At 48.0% G+C, this 15392-nt stretch overlaps 2 protein-coding genes across 4 annotated transcripts; one reads left to right on the forward strand and one right to left on the reverse strand.

Moving 5' to 3' along the window:
- The first annotated feature begins 783 nt into the window (after positions 1-783).
- Positions 784-6874, forward strand: lamp2 (lysosomal-associated membrane protein 2). 3 transcript variants are annotated; one of them, XM_077020964.1, is made up of 6 exons: positions 784-939; positions 2184-2746; positions 2883-3020; positions 3239-3293; positions 3385-3555; positions 5763-6874. In XM_077020964.1, the coding sequence occupies exons 1-6, from the start codon at positions 894-896 to the stop codon at positions 5903-5905; spliced, it is 1116 nt and encodes a 371-aa protein (XP_076877079.1). In that variant the 5' UTR covers positions 784-893; the 3' UTR covers positions 5906-6874. The 3 variants fall into 3 exon arrangements, with proteins under 3 accessions (XP_076877079.1, XP_076877078.1, XP_076877080.1); XM_077020963.1 differs by having other exon boundaries at positions 5339-5899; XM_077020965.1 differs by lacking the exon at positions 5763-6874 and adding an exon at positions 3717-5186.
- A 403-nt stretch (positions 6875-7277) lies between these two features.
- Positions 7278-15134, reverse strand: atp1b4 (ATPase Na+/K+ transporting subunit beta 4). Its single transcript, XM_077020967.1, has 8 exons — positions 14680-15134; positions 13705-13933; positions 11991-12119; positions 11385-11498; positions 9483-9682; positions 9235-9291; positions 9017-9109; positions 7278-8844 (listed from the first exon to the last, which is right to left on the reverse strand). The coding sequence occupies exons 1-8, from the start codon at positions 14764-14766 to the stop codon at positions 8683-8685; spliced, it is 1071 nt and encodes a 356-aa protein (XP_076877082.1). The 5' UTR covers positions 14767-15134; the 3' UTR covers positions 7278-8682.
- Between the last annotated feature and the right edge of the window lie 258 nt (positions 15135-15392).

The following is a 15392-nucleotide window of genomic DNA, read 5'->3' on the forward strand; positions in this document are numbered from 1 at the left end:
GGAGATGAGATGTTAGCAGCCAGACCTGTAAGTTGTGAAGTGGGGCCTCCGTGTATCTGACTGCAGATCAGAATCTAGAGGACAACTCAGTCTCTTTGTCATATTCATCAGACTTCCTGAACAGTCGTTACAGTGGTGTAAGGTGCATTATACTGCTGAAAGAGGCCATTGCCATGAGGGAATACTGTTGCCTTAAAGGGCTGTCCTGGCCTGCAGCAGTCGGGTGGTAAGTGTCCAACACTGAAGCGTTAACTGCTGTAAACCCATACCACTCTAAACTGGACTTCCCACACGTACTGTGGCCTGACTTGTCAATACAAGAATGCATCTTTGCATGTTTGTAAAAACTTTATATTATCCTGTAAATAAGAGCTTGTTTTCAAGATTTTGCACAAACCTGCACATATACACATTCACATATATGTATTTCTCTCATCTGGCCCTTCTTAAATCTACTCTGCTATCTTTGTTCTATGTTTTTTATGTATTATTTTTATTTTTACTTAGTTAAATACCATATTTCTATTTTAAATATATGGCACCTAGTCCTGTCTGTGTAATTGTCTTGTTAGTATGCTGTATGCTGTGCATTTGTGGAATCACCAAACCGATGTGTGCGTCCTTGTGTGTGTAACCAACTGTGTTAATTAAATTAAATGAGTCTCGTTTCGTTTCTGCACTTTCATTGATGCACTAAATGCGAGGCTGTAAGTTAATGAGAGTCTAATTGAATGTTCAGGCAGGTCCAGCTGTAAGGGGTTAACCCCACACCGGGCCAGCGGTCATATGACTTCCGATCAGCTGCTGGTTATCGGGCTTTATAACGCCGCAGGACCCGCTCACACACACTCGTCTCCTCCTTCTGTCGGCAGCCTGGTGACGGTACCGCCAACATGTTTCGCTGCGTTTGTGCCCCGCTGGTGTTGGTCGTGTTGAGTGGTGAGTACACCCGCTGTCCGGACCCGCACTGGCGGCCTCGTTCTGGGTCGAGCACCGCGGCTGCGAGGCGCAGCTGGGCCGCAGCTCGGCGAGGCGGGGGCGGGAGTAAGTGGGACAAACTCGCGGTGTCTGGGGGGGGGAAACTAAGTGCGCCACAGCACACTCTTGACACCGGGGGAGGTGGTGGAGGTCGGGGAGGCGGCCGGGGAGGTCGAGTTAGTCGGGGACGTTTCGTCTCGTTTCTCCTCACACGCTAACGCGCTAAACTGCGTTGTGTTTGTTAGCTAGCAGGCTAACGCGTGTGCATGTGTGCGTGCGCGCGCCCAGTGCTGCGAACCTGGTCCTCTGGTTCATATTTCATAACTACGAGTTATGGCACCAAACGAGCTGCTGTGCGGCGTTTGTCGGGTTTAAACCGTGAACCTGGGCTGTCTGACTCTCAAAACGAGCCAGTTCATGATCATTTACGTGTGGGTCACTAACTGGAGTTAAATGTCATCAACTCGGCTCCAGTAAAGTGAGGCGGGTTGGACGTGACTCTCATAAATGTGATTAAGTTTGCGTCGTGTCTCTTCCTGCTGGTTCTTGTTTTTTTAAGTGAACATGTTTGTCCTGTAACTTTAATCTGCCCTAAACATGTGACTGCTTGAGAAACCAGCGAGATACTCCAGTAATCTACTTGAAGCTAATGATTGTGGTGATGTAATGGGTTTAGTGCCCAGACCTTGATCTCTTCACCACCTGTACCCTGAACATGGAGGTACTGTCAGTGTGTAGATCAAGTCAACGTGGTGGATTATATAACACTAACAGTTGGCATGATTTAGGTATAGTTTTGACTTTCACACTGAATGTTTTAGCACACTTGTCTCCTCCTTGGGACCCTGATGGAAAAACCTAATCGGAGTTGTTATATGCGTGTGGACAGTGTGCCGTGTTCAGGTTTCACCCGTTAATTGACTTGTCTATAGATGTAAACATGGTGTAATGATGCCAGTTTTATTTGCAACTGCCAAAATGAGTTATGTATGCTGGAAAGGTGATTCCTGTGATCTTAAGATCCCTTTTAATCTAGTGTCTCGATCTAACTAACCAGTCTGCAGAGAAATAAGTATTGGACCCAGGTGTGTTGAATTGGTGTTCAGTCTGCAGGTTAATTGGAGTTGTTTGCTCTTAACGAGCCTCTTTTACAGTAACCTGGACCTCCGTCTTGAGCTGCTGTATGTCCTGTGATCTTTTTGCAGGTGTCATGTGTACTGATGTGCTTCTGTCAGACTATCAATGGATCGTTCCTACTTCAGCTACAGAAGAAACCGGTACACCACTCATCTTGTTCCCACACAGTTTTACTGATGGAGTAACAGACACCACACCTACCAGTGAACCCACTACACCCACCGTTACTGAAACGACTCCCGAATCTCAGACCACGGCTACAACCACGACTACAACCACGGCTCAGACCAATGCTACAACCACGGCTGCAACCACGGCTCAGACCAATGCTACAACCACGGCTGCAACCACGGCTCAGACCAATGCTACAACCACGGCTGCAACCACGCCTCACACCAATGCTACAACCACGGCTGCAACCACGCCTCACACCAATGCTACAACCACGGCTGCAACCACGCCTCACACCAATGCTACAACCACGGCTGCAACCTCTACCCCGTCCCCTACAACCACAGCTCCTCCACTGCCCAACCCCACGGTCGGAGACTATTCTGTCAGGGCTGATCCCAACGCCTCCATCTGCCTGATGGCAAAGATGGGGCTCCAGTTTAGCTTCATTTCAAGTGTGGTATGTACACGAGCCAGTGCTAAACTATCCTTGCACTCTTGATGCAACACCTGAGTATCCTAATGGACTATAATACTATAAAATGCAGGTCATCACCATCCTGTAAGTGTTATTTTCCGACTCTTTATCCACTCAGGGAGCGAAAATGCAGACTATTAATGTTGATCCGAGTCCCAACGTTACAGCAGCCAATGGCACGTGTGGAAGTTTTGGTAGTGATGCTGTGCTCACGCTGACTTCTGACAAAATTGCAGTTCAGTTCACGTTTACCAATGTAAGTATTTAAATATTTGGGTTTTTGAGTGATTAATGTGCAACTTTTCGATCTGATCGTGATTTTTTTTTTTTTAAAAGGTCCACCCATGATGTAAAGCAGGCCTTCATCTTTTCATTAAATTTGTTTACCATAGATGTACAGTGTAAAGGCTTCATTCAATCATGACTGAACACAGGTTGTGTACCTAAAATCACTTTAATTGTCCCCTTCTGTAGCAGACAAATAAGTTCCACTTGAGGGTGCTGAATTTCACTGTGGACATTGGAAATGGTGAGTAATGCTCGGGGGTGGGGTGGGGGGGGGGGGGGCACACTGTTGTGAAACCCCATCGTGAGCTTGAAATGGCTTTGGTGTTTTGTAGGAACCAAGTTTGTGGAAATCAACTCCAACCTGTCTCTGTGGGAGGCGTCCCTGGGCAGCTCCTACATGTGCAGGAAAGAGCAGAGCTACAACATCACGGACAAGCTCACCCTGAACACGTTTGAGCTTCAGGTCCAGCCCTTTGGTGTGATCGATGACAAGTTCAGCACAGGTATGTCCTCGCTCGTTAATCCACTGCTGGCTTCCATTTCTAACTATCATTGATGCTGGAGCATGCTGTAATCAGTGCTCAGAAATCGGATGAACTTGGCTAATTTCATGCTGTTTGAATATTGCTCCCTCATGGTTTGTTCGTGTTCTTTCTGCCTGCAGCTCTTGAATGTTCAGTGGATGATGCCAGCCTCTTAGTCCCCATCATTGTTGGTGCAGCTCTGGCTGGCTTGATTCTCATTGTAGTGATTGCATACGTGATTGGTCGGCGTAAGACCTATGTTGGATATCAGACCCTGTAATGAGAGCCTCACGAATCCACAAATTGTCTGCAAGTCATCTTACTGATCCTGGGACACTGCAACCAGTCACTCAATTGGCAAGTGACTCATGTTGGAGTTCAAGTGTCCTGTGTGGTGTTGATCCATCAACATCTTGGCTGTTCTACAGTAAATATCTAGTCTGCAGTGTTCCAGGACCGTTGTTTCCTCTCCTAACCCCACTTTAACTTTTATTATTTTTGTTTGGAAGCAAGTGATGGTTCACTACCAGCTCAAAATTGGGTTTATAGGTCTTATTACTGTACCATTTTGACCACGTTCAAGAAACGTCATTACCAGTTAACTCCTCCATGGCTGTAAGACCTTACACTTGTTTCCACAGAGCACCCACTTTAGTGTCTTTCTCACAGCAGTGATCTAGACCCACTTCAGGTTTTGGCTGTTTAAACTATTTTGATGCCCATGTGGGTGTTTATTTATTGTGAATCATGTCCATTCACTGTGGCAATTACCTTTTCATAAGTTATTTTGATGGGATTCAAAGGGACTACACCTCATTACCCTCCATATTGACCTCTTTGTAAATAACGTGCACCTGAATACATTATGAAGGGTGCACTGGGAGGCGTGTGGCAGTCGCATGTTCACTACTGCACCCGTGTTGCCTTTGCTGCAGGGTAGCTTCTGATAACAATGCTTGACGTGCAACTTGAAGCTCCATCACTTGACCTACAAGTTCTTCTCCCAGACATGTTTGTTCTGTGAACAGCTCCTATGGTGATGTCATGGGCTTCACTCTGACCACTGCTTTTCCTCTTGGATCTGCCAAGTTCAGTCCTACATGAACCAGTAATGCCTGAATCAGATGTTTCCCCATCGTCAGGCTGATGCTTTTGAAGGTAGTAAAACCAGTGGCTGTAAACGTCATTTATTTCCCATTCTGTCAGTGCAGTGGGTCAGCAGGTCTGATTGTGCTTTGGGTTTGGATATGGTGAAGCATTGTTATCATCGCACCTTACACTACAGAGGCTGAACAGTTAGAAGTGAGCGTGTTAAACTTGGTTTTGTTTCATTGACTATTTTTTTTTTTTCCCCTTCTGGTCACCCTCCTAAACTGAGTTACTGTTAGTATGGCTTTGCAGCACATTTTAAAAACAAACGAACCCCAGTTGGTTGTTTCTCTGATCGGTTAAGGAGGCTGATTGGACCGTGACGTGTGCCTTATTTGAAGGTACATCTGAGGACTAGTTAAAGATGGAAAAGGGAGACTTCCTGCCTGCTGCTTTTTAGAAGTGTGATTTAATTAAAGAATTGCTGATCACATGAATTTAATAAATTGTTCTTGAAAAGCTTTCTGGTCTCGTTTCCTGTTCCTCATAGGACTAGAATGGCGTTTAAACTTGCTTTAATACTGGTAATGTGTACCTAACCCATGTCTCTCCTTGGTACCTCGCCGAGCAGCTGTGTTGACGCTCCTTCTCACATGCCTGCTCTCTCCTCCAGCTGAACACTGCCAGGATGACCCGTCCGACAGCTTCATCGTCCCCATAGCAGTCGGCGTTGCCCTGTGTGTCCTTGTGCTGGTTGTCTTGGTCGCCTATTTTATTGGCAGGAAAAGGAGCCAGACTTCTGGCTATCAACAGTTCGGTTAATGTTTCTTTCAACTGGGCTAAACCATTTCAATCATTGGTGGTAATTTTAACATGGAACCTTCCGAGTGTACTGCACCCCTGCACCCCTGATTGGTCATTTGTGAAGTTTAAAGTAATTCTGTGCTGCTGAAGTCAAATCTTCTGCTTTTAACATCACTCCTTTTCTCCTCTAACGCTCCTGGTCCTCCTAGATCATCAACCTTTCTCCTACAGTCTGTCCTGCTAATCCAGCCCTTTGTTTCAACACCATTTCCTCTTCTCTTCCCCCCCCACAGCGGAGGAGTGCTTTCTGGATGCAGACTTGAGCTTTCTCGTGCCGATCGCTGTGGGCGTGGCTCTCGGCCTCCTAATCGTCCTTGTGCTAATCTCTTACCTGATTGGTCGGCGGAAGAGTCGCACTGGTTATCAGTCTGTATGAGGCGGGAGTTCGTTGGAGCTCGTTTCCCAGCTTTTCTACACCTGCCCCTTCAGCCTGAATATCACTAAGTAATTTACCCGTTTCTGTGACTTCCAAGCTTCTGGTTAATTTTCTCTCTACTAAAACGAGCATCAGTGCTGCTGCTGGTTCTCCGGGCTGGATGAGGGCTTCTCCTGAGGCTTCTAGCATAATCTCAGACTGGCCAAATAACTGCTGCCTTTGCATGAGATCAACATGCATGAAATTCTGCTTTTTAGTTATCTATTTTTCTCAAGTGTTTGCTTTACATGCCGTTTGTGACATGTCTGAATGGTTAACTGTTAGGGTTAGGACTCGGACTTTATTAACCCTTGAATGTAAGCTTCAGTTCTGCACAAAATTGCAGGTGGGTGTGTAGAAAGGGGCGAGGAACCGACTCCTGGCCTGTTTCTATGTGCTGCTCACAAACTAAATGTGTATTCCTTGCGCCCAGCACACTCCCTGCCTAATAGACACTAATCTGGCAGAGGTTATTCCAGCGTTTTGAATGTGGACAGGCCTTTTTCCCCTGGTTGATGGGGTCCCCTGTCAGGGACGGGTGGTGTAATGTGGGCAGTGTTTTAATGCAGGTTTCCACATCAACCTAATTGTTGGCTACACTTGTATCTCACCAGTACACTAAATGTTTAGTCTAATTACCAGGTTTTTTTTTTTTTTTTTTTTTTTTTTTCTTTTGATGCTTTGATTGTGAAATCTTTAGTTTGACTTAGATGTCAGACCAGGGTGTGTAGGAATTTTTTTTTGTTCCTCTTCACTGTAAGGCATTGTGTGAGGGGAAGAACACCTGGAGTGCAGAAAGCAGTCAGCCTCACTACGCTGTGCCTTGTGGTAGCTCGGCCTTCTGCTCAGTATGAGACCGGTCTTGGTCAGTGTAAAATTGCTTGTCTTGTTTCAATGAGACGAACTAAAATAAAATTGCTGTTTTTGGTATTGCAGTGTGTTGTGGTTTGTGTTGAGGTTTCTCTTTAACGCCAGTGCTGCCTCATTCAACACACGTGTGTTCAGTCACTAACACGCGTGCTTTCTAGTGAACATGAATCGGCTTGGATCAGGAACACTGAAGATTGAGTAGTTCTAGTGTCACTTCAATTCTGGACAGTGTTTAATGATCTGGGGAAAGATTTCAACCTTGTTCAGAAAGTGAAAGATGAACAGGTAATAAAGCAGGTGTGTCAGAAGGTTTTACACATGTGAAGATCACCACCTGCGTCACATGTTTAGACTGCAGTTGTACAGAGTCAAGTCAATTTTATTATGTAGTGCTTTTATAACATGTCACAAGGTTGTTTATGGAGGGATTTGTCCAATGTAGAAAGCCAGCCAACCCTGTTAATGGAGTTAATTCAGTTCCATCTTTATTGTTTGACTAGACCATTAGGAGTGTTTAAAACATGAGCTGGTACATCTGTTTTTCACTGCATTCAACTAAATCACCCAACATGCGGTTTCCAAAGTCCACAGAGTTGTCACAGTTGATAACGGATTGTACCATCAGGCAAATACAATTAATAAATAATACTGTTGAAATCCTTCTCACAGAGAACCAAGCAGGAACAGTGTGTTTCTCCCACCCTATATAGAGTATGAAAACAATTCTGGATATGGGACCGTGTTAGAGTGTGTGTGTGTGTGTGTGTGTGTGTGTGTGTGTGAACGCTCACGGTGGGAAGAGAGGGCGGTTTATGGTGAACCGTTAACTAACAAGAAAATAAACTTCATAATTCTGATAAGGTAATTAAAAGGAACATCAGTTCTGTAACTCAGTAAAATATAATTGTCTCTGGAAAAACAATTTAGTTGTACTAAAATCAGTTTAGTTCATGTAATATAGAGATCATTCATCCTAGAGCACCACTGATTGTTATAAAATGAACAAAGTGATCGTGTTAAACATGACAGTTGGCTTTTAAAGGTATTATTTTAATAAGGCCATTCAACTCTGATTATTTAACAGATTGTTCTTTCACATTTCTAAGGACAGAAGCCTTATTTAAACAGGCCGAGCTGGATGGCATGACTACCAGCCATATACCAGAATACATGTTTTTATTTTGGTAGGTTAGAATATTCCTTTAAACTTTTTTTATAATAGAAATATCTAATATTTGGAACACTATTTGGACAGTGATGTCGCCCTTGTTTTATTAAGGGAAGTGAAGCGTTTAAATCTGCTAAATAATCACATTTATGGCCTACAGAACGCACAACTCTTGATTTGTACAAAGGAACAAAGAGTCACTGTGACAAAACCCAAAATAGAAATCTGATTTTTTTTTTCTTTGTCATTTAGAGTCATGTACCAACTACACATATGTACCTTCTGACTTAAGGTAGAGACCTTCAGGTTAATCTTCTACACTCCACTCACACAAGTGTGACCCACCATATATCATCTACGGTATGTCTACATTTCAATGAGCTTGTCTAATAACTACATTTGTGATTTGTAATACATAGTCTAGCAAATACCATTGGGTGATAAAATGAATCAAACGTTTGGAAACGTACTCCTTTATCCAAATTCTAAATATTATACTCTGTAATGACAATATCTGCACCTTTTAAAATTACTCTCTATTAGCCTACTGGGGTATTTTGTTTGTGGACAAATATGGTGATAACACTGAACTAAATCCAGGGAGAAGATCCCGTGGTGGGGGAGAAATGGGTAAAGAAACCCCAGTGGAGCAGGTGACCCTCATATACACTGAGAAGATGCTCTAGAGATGCTTCAACACTTATGCTCCGACCTCTAGAGAGAAGGACACGCTGCCCAGGTGGCGGTCGGTGGGCGAGTCGTTGATGATGCCTTTGCCGTGTAGTTTACACTGTACCAGCAGGTGGGTGTCAAACTGGATCTTGGAGAACTGAACAGCCACAAGCGGTGAGCTGTAGTTTACCTGGACGAAGCCGGGAACAAGACGACAAAAACATCGCTGAAAGTTCAAATCTGCAGCTCACCGCTTCTGAAAGCTCACCACGCAAATATTAATACAGAAAATAAGTAAATTCAACATCTGAAAACTTGGTGCTTGTGAGATGCAGCGTAAGGAAACTCCAGCGTATGCTTACATGTCTGAGCTTCCCGTAGTATGGATAGTACATCAAGTTGAAAATGTTTTTTGGAAAGAAATGAACTTCTCCGAGACTGTCGGCCGTCCCTTTCTAAGGAGACAAGACAGATGAACCTGACACAGTGCGCTTTAGGGAGTGTGCACGACCAGCTACACGATCAGAGGCGACAGCTCTGTACTGTGAGAAAGTATGAACCGTGAAGTGCTGATACTAACTTTAACACTACACGCCACGTTTACTGGAGTGCCTTGACCAGGTAAATAGCCGAGAATCTGTAGAGCAAAGACAGCACGACAGGCAGCACAACATTTACCAGAAGTATTATCGTCAAATCACAACGCCAAGTTGAAATGGCCTTGTTTCATTCTATTGTACATGCTGATTTTATCCACTAGATGTCAGTAAAGCGTACACCAGCACTCTTCCTTTCCTGCTCATGATGTGTGTTGGACGATCAACTCACCCGGTTCATTTTGAGGAGGACGCATGGCTGTCCCTTGGAGTAGCCAAAGTCTTTGTCCTGGCCCCCGGAGCACGGCCCCAGCCAGGAGCGTTTGAACTGACAGGCCCTTCGCTCCGCGCTCTCTTCCAGGTCGTCCTGCATGAAGTAGCTGTCCTCCGTGCACGGTTTGTTACGCCTCTCTTGAACTGCATCATCGTAGGCTGATGGAGCACACCAAGGGCATTAGAGAATCATTAGAGAGAGAGAGAGAGAGAGAGAGAGAGAGAGAGAGAGAGAGAGAGAGAGAGAGAGACCATAAATAACTCAGACACGAGTACCACAGCTGTCCTCCTGCAGGGCACTGAAGTGGAGCTGCGTGTGGAGACACTCAGGATTCAAAACAGAGTTTCCCTCCCTGTTTCTCTGTGTCCAGGAGTGGGACAGGTGTGTGGAGCAAGTGTGTGAGGACAGGTGTGTGGGACAGGTGAGTGGACCAAATGTGTGGGACAGGTGTGTGGGGACAGGTGTGTGTGGACCAAGTGCGTGGGACAGGTGTGTGTGGACCAAGTGTGTGGGACAGGTGTGTGGAGCAGGTGAGTGGGACAGGTGTGTGGGCCAGGTGAGTGGACCAAATGTGTGGGACAGGTGTGTGTGGGGACAGGTGTGTGTGGGACAGGTGCGTGGAGCAGGTGTGTGGGACAGGTGTGTGGGACAGGTGTGTGGGGACAGGTGTGTAGGATAGGTGTGTGGGACAGGTGTGTGGGGACCAAGTGTGTGGGACAGGTGTGTGGAGCAGGTGCGTGGGACAGGTGTGTGTGTGGGACAGGTGTGTGGAGCAGGTGTGTGGGACAGGTGTGTGGACCAAGTGTGTGGGGACAGGTGTGTGGGACAGGTGTGTGGGACAGGTGTGTGTGGACCAGGTGTGTGTGGACCAGGTGTGTGGGGACAGGTGTGTGTGGGCCAAGTGTGTGGGACAGGTGTGTGTGGGACAGGTGTGTGGGCCAGGTGTGTGGGGACAGGTGTGTGTGGACCAAGTGTGTGGAACAGGTGTGTGGGGACAGGTGTGTGGGGACAGGTGTGTGGGGCAGGTGTGTGGAGCAGGTGTGTGGGACAGGTGTGTGGACCAAGTGTGTGGGGACAGGTGTGTGGGGCAGGTGTGTGGGGACAGTGTGGGGCAGGTGTGTGGGACAGGTGTGTGGGACAGGTGTGTGGGGCAGGTGTGTGGGACAGGTGTGTGGGGACAGTGTGGGGCAGGTGTGTGGGGCAGGTGTGTGGGACAGGTGTGTGGGACAGGTGTGTGGGGACAGGTGTGTGGGGACAGGTGTGTGTGGACCAAGTGTGTGGGGACAGGTGTGTGGGGCAGGTGTGTGGGGACAGTGTGGGGCAGGTGTGTGGGGCAGGTGTGTGGGACAGGTGTGTGGGGCAGGTGTGTGGGACAGGTGTGTGGGGACAGTGTGGGACAGGTGTGTGGGACAGGTGTGTGGGGCAGGTGTGTGGGGCAGGTGTGTGGGACAGGTGTGTGGGACAGGTGTGTGGGGACAGTGTGGGGCAGGTGTGTGGGACAGGTGTGTGGGACAGGTGTGTGGGACAGGTGTGTGGGGACAGTGTGGGACAGGTGTGTGGGACAGGTGTGTGGGACAGGTGTGTGGGGCAGGTGTGTGGGACAGTGTGGGGCAGGTGTGTGGGACAGGTGTGTGGGGACAGTGTGGGACAGGTGTGTGGGACAGGTGTGTGGGACAGGTGTGTGGGGCAGGTGTGTGGGACAGGTGTGTGGGGCAGGTGTGTAGGATAGGTGTGTGGGACAGGTGTGTGGGACAGGTGTGTGGGGACAGGTGTGTGGGACAGGTGTGTGGGGACAGGTGTGTGGAGCAGGGGGAACCAAGGTATCCCCCCCCCCCCCCCCCCCCCCCATCATCCACTCACATTTCAGCTGACTCTCCAGCGCCTTTGCATACTTCTTCCACGAGTGGCGGTCAGAGGCGTTGAAGAGAACTACCAACCCATGGACATCATGGAAACGTGGTGTCATGGTCATACCTTTGAGCAGAACGGTGAGTAGCAGCTGAGGTCAGAAGGTCATGCAGTATGGGTCAGAAGGTCATGCAGTATGGGTCAACATACAACTCAAACGGGAAGAAAACATTCCAACACAAAACCAGAACCTGTCGAACTCAATACAAGAGACTCAAATGTGGACTTGCAATTAGAATTCTGGGTAAACACCAATCTCCATATCACTGTGACACCATGTCAAAATTATGTTGTTATGTAAAACTCATAACTACAAAGTGCGTGAGGGTGATGACCCTGTCGTAAGGGTGATGACCCTTTTGTGAGGGTCGTGACCCTGTCGTGAGGGTGATGACCCTGTCGTGAGGGTCGTGACCCTGTCGTGAGGGTGGTGACCCTGTCGTGAGGGTCGTGACCCTGTCGTGAGGGTGGTGACCCTGTCGTGAGGGTGGTGACCCTGTCGTGAGGGTGGTGACCCTGTCGTGAGGGTCATGACCCTGTCGTGAGGGTGATGCCTACCTGGGGGCATGACCCTATCATTGTAGGTGGGGCTGTAGGGGCTGATGGACCACATCAGACAGCACATGCAGCCAGCAAACATGGCTGCCAGAAAAATGTACAATGCTGAGTAGAACAGAAGAATGAGACCTAGGAGAGACCAAACAGAAGAATGAGACCTAGGAGAGACCAAACAGAAAGGCATAAGTTCTTGTGGAGGAATTGTGATTCTCCAGCCTTTGAAGGTTAATAAATCAGGGAGAAACACAGTTATCAATCACTTATGACCTCTTAGCATTGTATGAAATAATGGAGACACAGAGCATACTGAGTCTTAATGAAATGAAACTATGTGACTGATCATTACATTTTCATTCATGCAGCTCTATCTGTCAGAGAGCTGATCGCATTCTTTGAGTCAGGGGACTGATTCTTTATTTAGACCCTCAGCACACCAGTCCTGGTGGAAATTAACTGCAGTGATTGTTTTTGTAATTTCCAATTAAGTGTGCATTATGCACTGATCAAACAGGACGTGTCACAGAGTGAAATGGCTTTAGCTTTGCTGCCCATTTCTCAGCGTCCTGGTTGCAGCCAGCCTGGTGTGTCCCAGGCACAAAGACGTCTCTGTTCAAGCCCACTGAGAACTCTCCCAGCTGTCCTTTAACACAGGAACACAGCGAACCTCCGGTGGCCATCAGACTGACAGCATTTTGGAGCCTCCCAGGGCCGCGGCTGAGCTCCAAGGAGCCCGATCACCCCCCTCTGGCATCAGGAGGCCTTCACAGTCTGCTTTCAGAAGACACACACGACAGACTCACAAGGCCCCTCCCCCTGCTCACCAACACAGGAGTCACGGCTCATTCAGTTTGAACCTTCTGACACTCTCCTAATTCACCCCCGCCATCCTCCACGCCCGCTATGCCGTTGTAAGACCCCAGCCACTCACGTCTCTAGTACAGAATGAGTTCAAAAGGGTTTGACAAAGACAATTTCTGTGTCTGCTGTGAGGGGCTTCAGTATGGCTGAGCGCTCACACCGTCGCTGGTTTTCTGAGACCTCTGTGTGACTGAGCGTGCTGGTCTATGGGGACTCAGACATGTTCCCGTATCAAAGGTCCCGTCAGCAAAGATGGTCTGTCGTCACTGACTGGACAAACAGGAAGTGTCTGTTGCCAGAAAGGTCGTCTTGAAGATCTCTTATTCCGGCCTGCTCAGAGTTTCAGGGAGGGGGTTGCTTATGTGACGCTATATACCAGTGTGTACGGGGGACGGAGTGTGTTCAAGCTGGTCTGGAGGTCGAGGGGGGCTTTGGGAAGGGGCAGGAGAGGGCTTTTTCGGGGCAACAGTCATGTGATCACTGGCCAGCAAACGGACAGCGACAGTTGCTCTCCCACTGTGAACTATTCCCCAGGCAGTCTGTTTTTGTCAAGATTTCTCCAAGCTATCTGTGCACCTATGTAAACATTTAATTCACACACAGACACACACACAGATGCACACACAGCCGCACACACACACACACACACACACACACATGCTTTCTTGTCTCATCCTGGCCTCCAAAAAGCTAGTGTAAAAACCAAAAATGAGAGCACACACAACATGCGGGTCATTCCTGTGTTTCTCACAGACAGCACGCCACTAACAGGAGTCATGGCGCACACTTAACCCGGCCGTGCGGTCCGAGCGAGAGACGGGAGCTGAGGTCGCCCATGCCCAACATCTCTACTCACTCCAGCTCTTCCCCGAGCGGCCCATGAACTCGTTGGTCTCAGGGTTCCACAGGTATGTCTTCAGGTCGTCGATCTTCTCGTGCAGCGTGCGTTTGGGCTTGGGCTTGGGCTTCCATCTCTCGAAGTTGAGATCGTCCTGCTCCAGGGGTTGGTGTTCCACCAGGCCCTCCTGCTCCACCTCCAGAGCTTCTGCGAGCTCGTGACTGTGCTTGTGCATGGACCCAGCACGCTGAAGGGTAAAGCAACACAGAAGATGTTTCACATGTCCGTCTGGCTGGTCGAATTTGGCCAGCCAGCCTTGCTAAACGGCAGTGCTAAAGTCAGCAGACTGCCCAAAGAAAGGTCAAATACGACAAAACATTTCATTTTAAAACATGTGGTGACCGGAGAGTAGATTATGTAACTAGTACTTTAAGGAGGATACTAGGGAGTGAATAGTGTGTTCAAGGAATGAGATAAACTGAGTCTGGCATTCACTGAACAGTGTGAAGACAAAAAAACCCATTTCATTCACAATCCGTGTGGAGTGCCTGGGTGAGACAGCGCAGGCCGCTGACCCGGCTGGCCCTCACCAGGGGGAGCTCCACGCCAGCAGCTGGGTGGGACTGCGAGGTCAGTCTACAGCCAGATGTGAGGCACTGATTCTCACCACTGAATCACAGCACACACTGAGATCTCCATCTGAACTCCACCGCGGAGCCTCAACTCCCCACAGAGACACTTTGTACTTTGGCTTTCTCTTTTTTATCACCACACAAATGAATAACGGCGACATCTACATGGCTGCACTTAAATCATGCCTGTGGTGTAACAGATAAAGCACCGAACACAATCAAATTACAAATATAAGATATTTAAAAGCTACTCTACTAGCAGCTGTTTTCCAAAATACATTTCGCCTGGCCGTGTGCTTCTCTTATGGCTCATACTCGGGTCTCACAACGACAGATGCTGCAGACGAAGATCTCGTCTTACCGCTTTAGACACGGAGGTGTCGAGGAGCAGGTCCCCCCCGGTACCGGTACCGGGCCCGGCACCTCCCGCGCAGCTCACAGCCTCCATCAGTCTCCCCAACAATCAAAGCACTTGATAACCCAATCACATACACCACGGCCCAAAACCACTTCAACGGAACCGAAGTCCAGCAAAATAAAGTTGTAGGCGATCCCAAAAAAAAGGCAAAAAAAAAAACTTTTACAACGTTAAAGAAAAAGATAAAATATTGGGTATTACAAATGAATCTTCTTGGACAAAAGAAAGTACAATAACTACACCCAGAAGTGTCGCACACACGCGGTGAAGGGAGATGAAGCCTCTACGTGGATGTAACAGGTCGTTTAGTGAAGGAAGTTTCTTAAGAGTTGGTGTGTTTGGTCCTGATGGCGGAGACGCTCCCGGTTACACGGCGAGCCCCGTAGTGAGTGGAGGAGAGTGGAGAGAGTGTGGGGGTGGGACGGGGAGGGGGGGTCCAGCCCTCAAGCACTTTGGCACCGGACTCTGGTGTTCCTGCGGTATTCCGCACACGCACGGACAGCCTCACTAAACCAGTCCTGTTCAAACCTCGCCACATTATTATTGGGTTATTTCCTAATCTAACGTGGTGCTGTCAGTCAGGCGGGGTCGGTGTTCACTCCACTAACCTTCTCGCCTTCATGCAACTTCACTACTGCAGTTTTGACAGAGAACCT

This window comes from Brachyhypopomus gauderio, chromosome 11 (assembly GCF_052324685.1).
Source record: "Brachyhypopomus gauderio isolate BG-103 chromosome 11, BGAUD_0.2, whole genome shotgun sequence".
Classification (NCBI taxonomy): domain Eukaryota; kingdom Metazoa; phylum Chordata; class Actinopteri; order Gymnotiformes; family Hypopomidae; genus Brachyhypopomus; species Brachyhypopomus gauderio.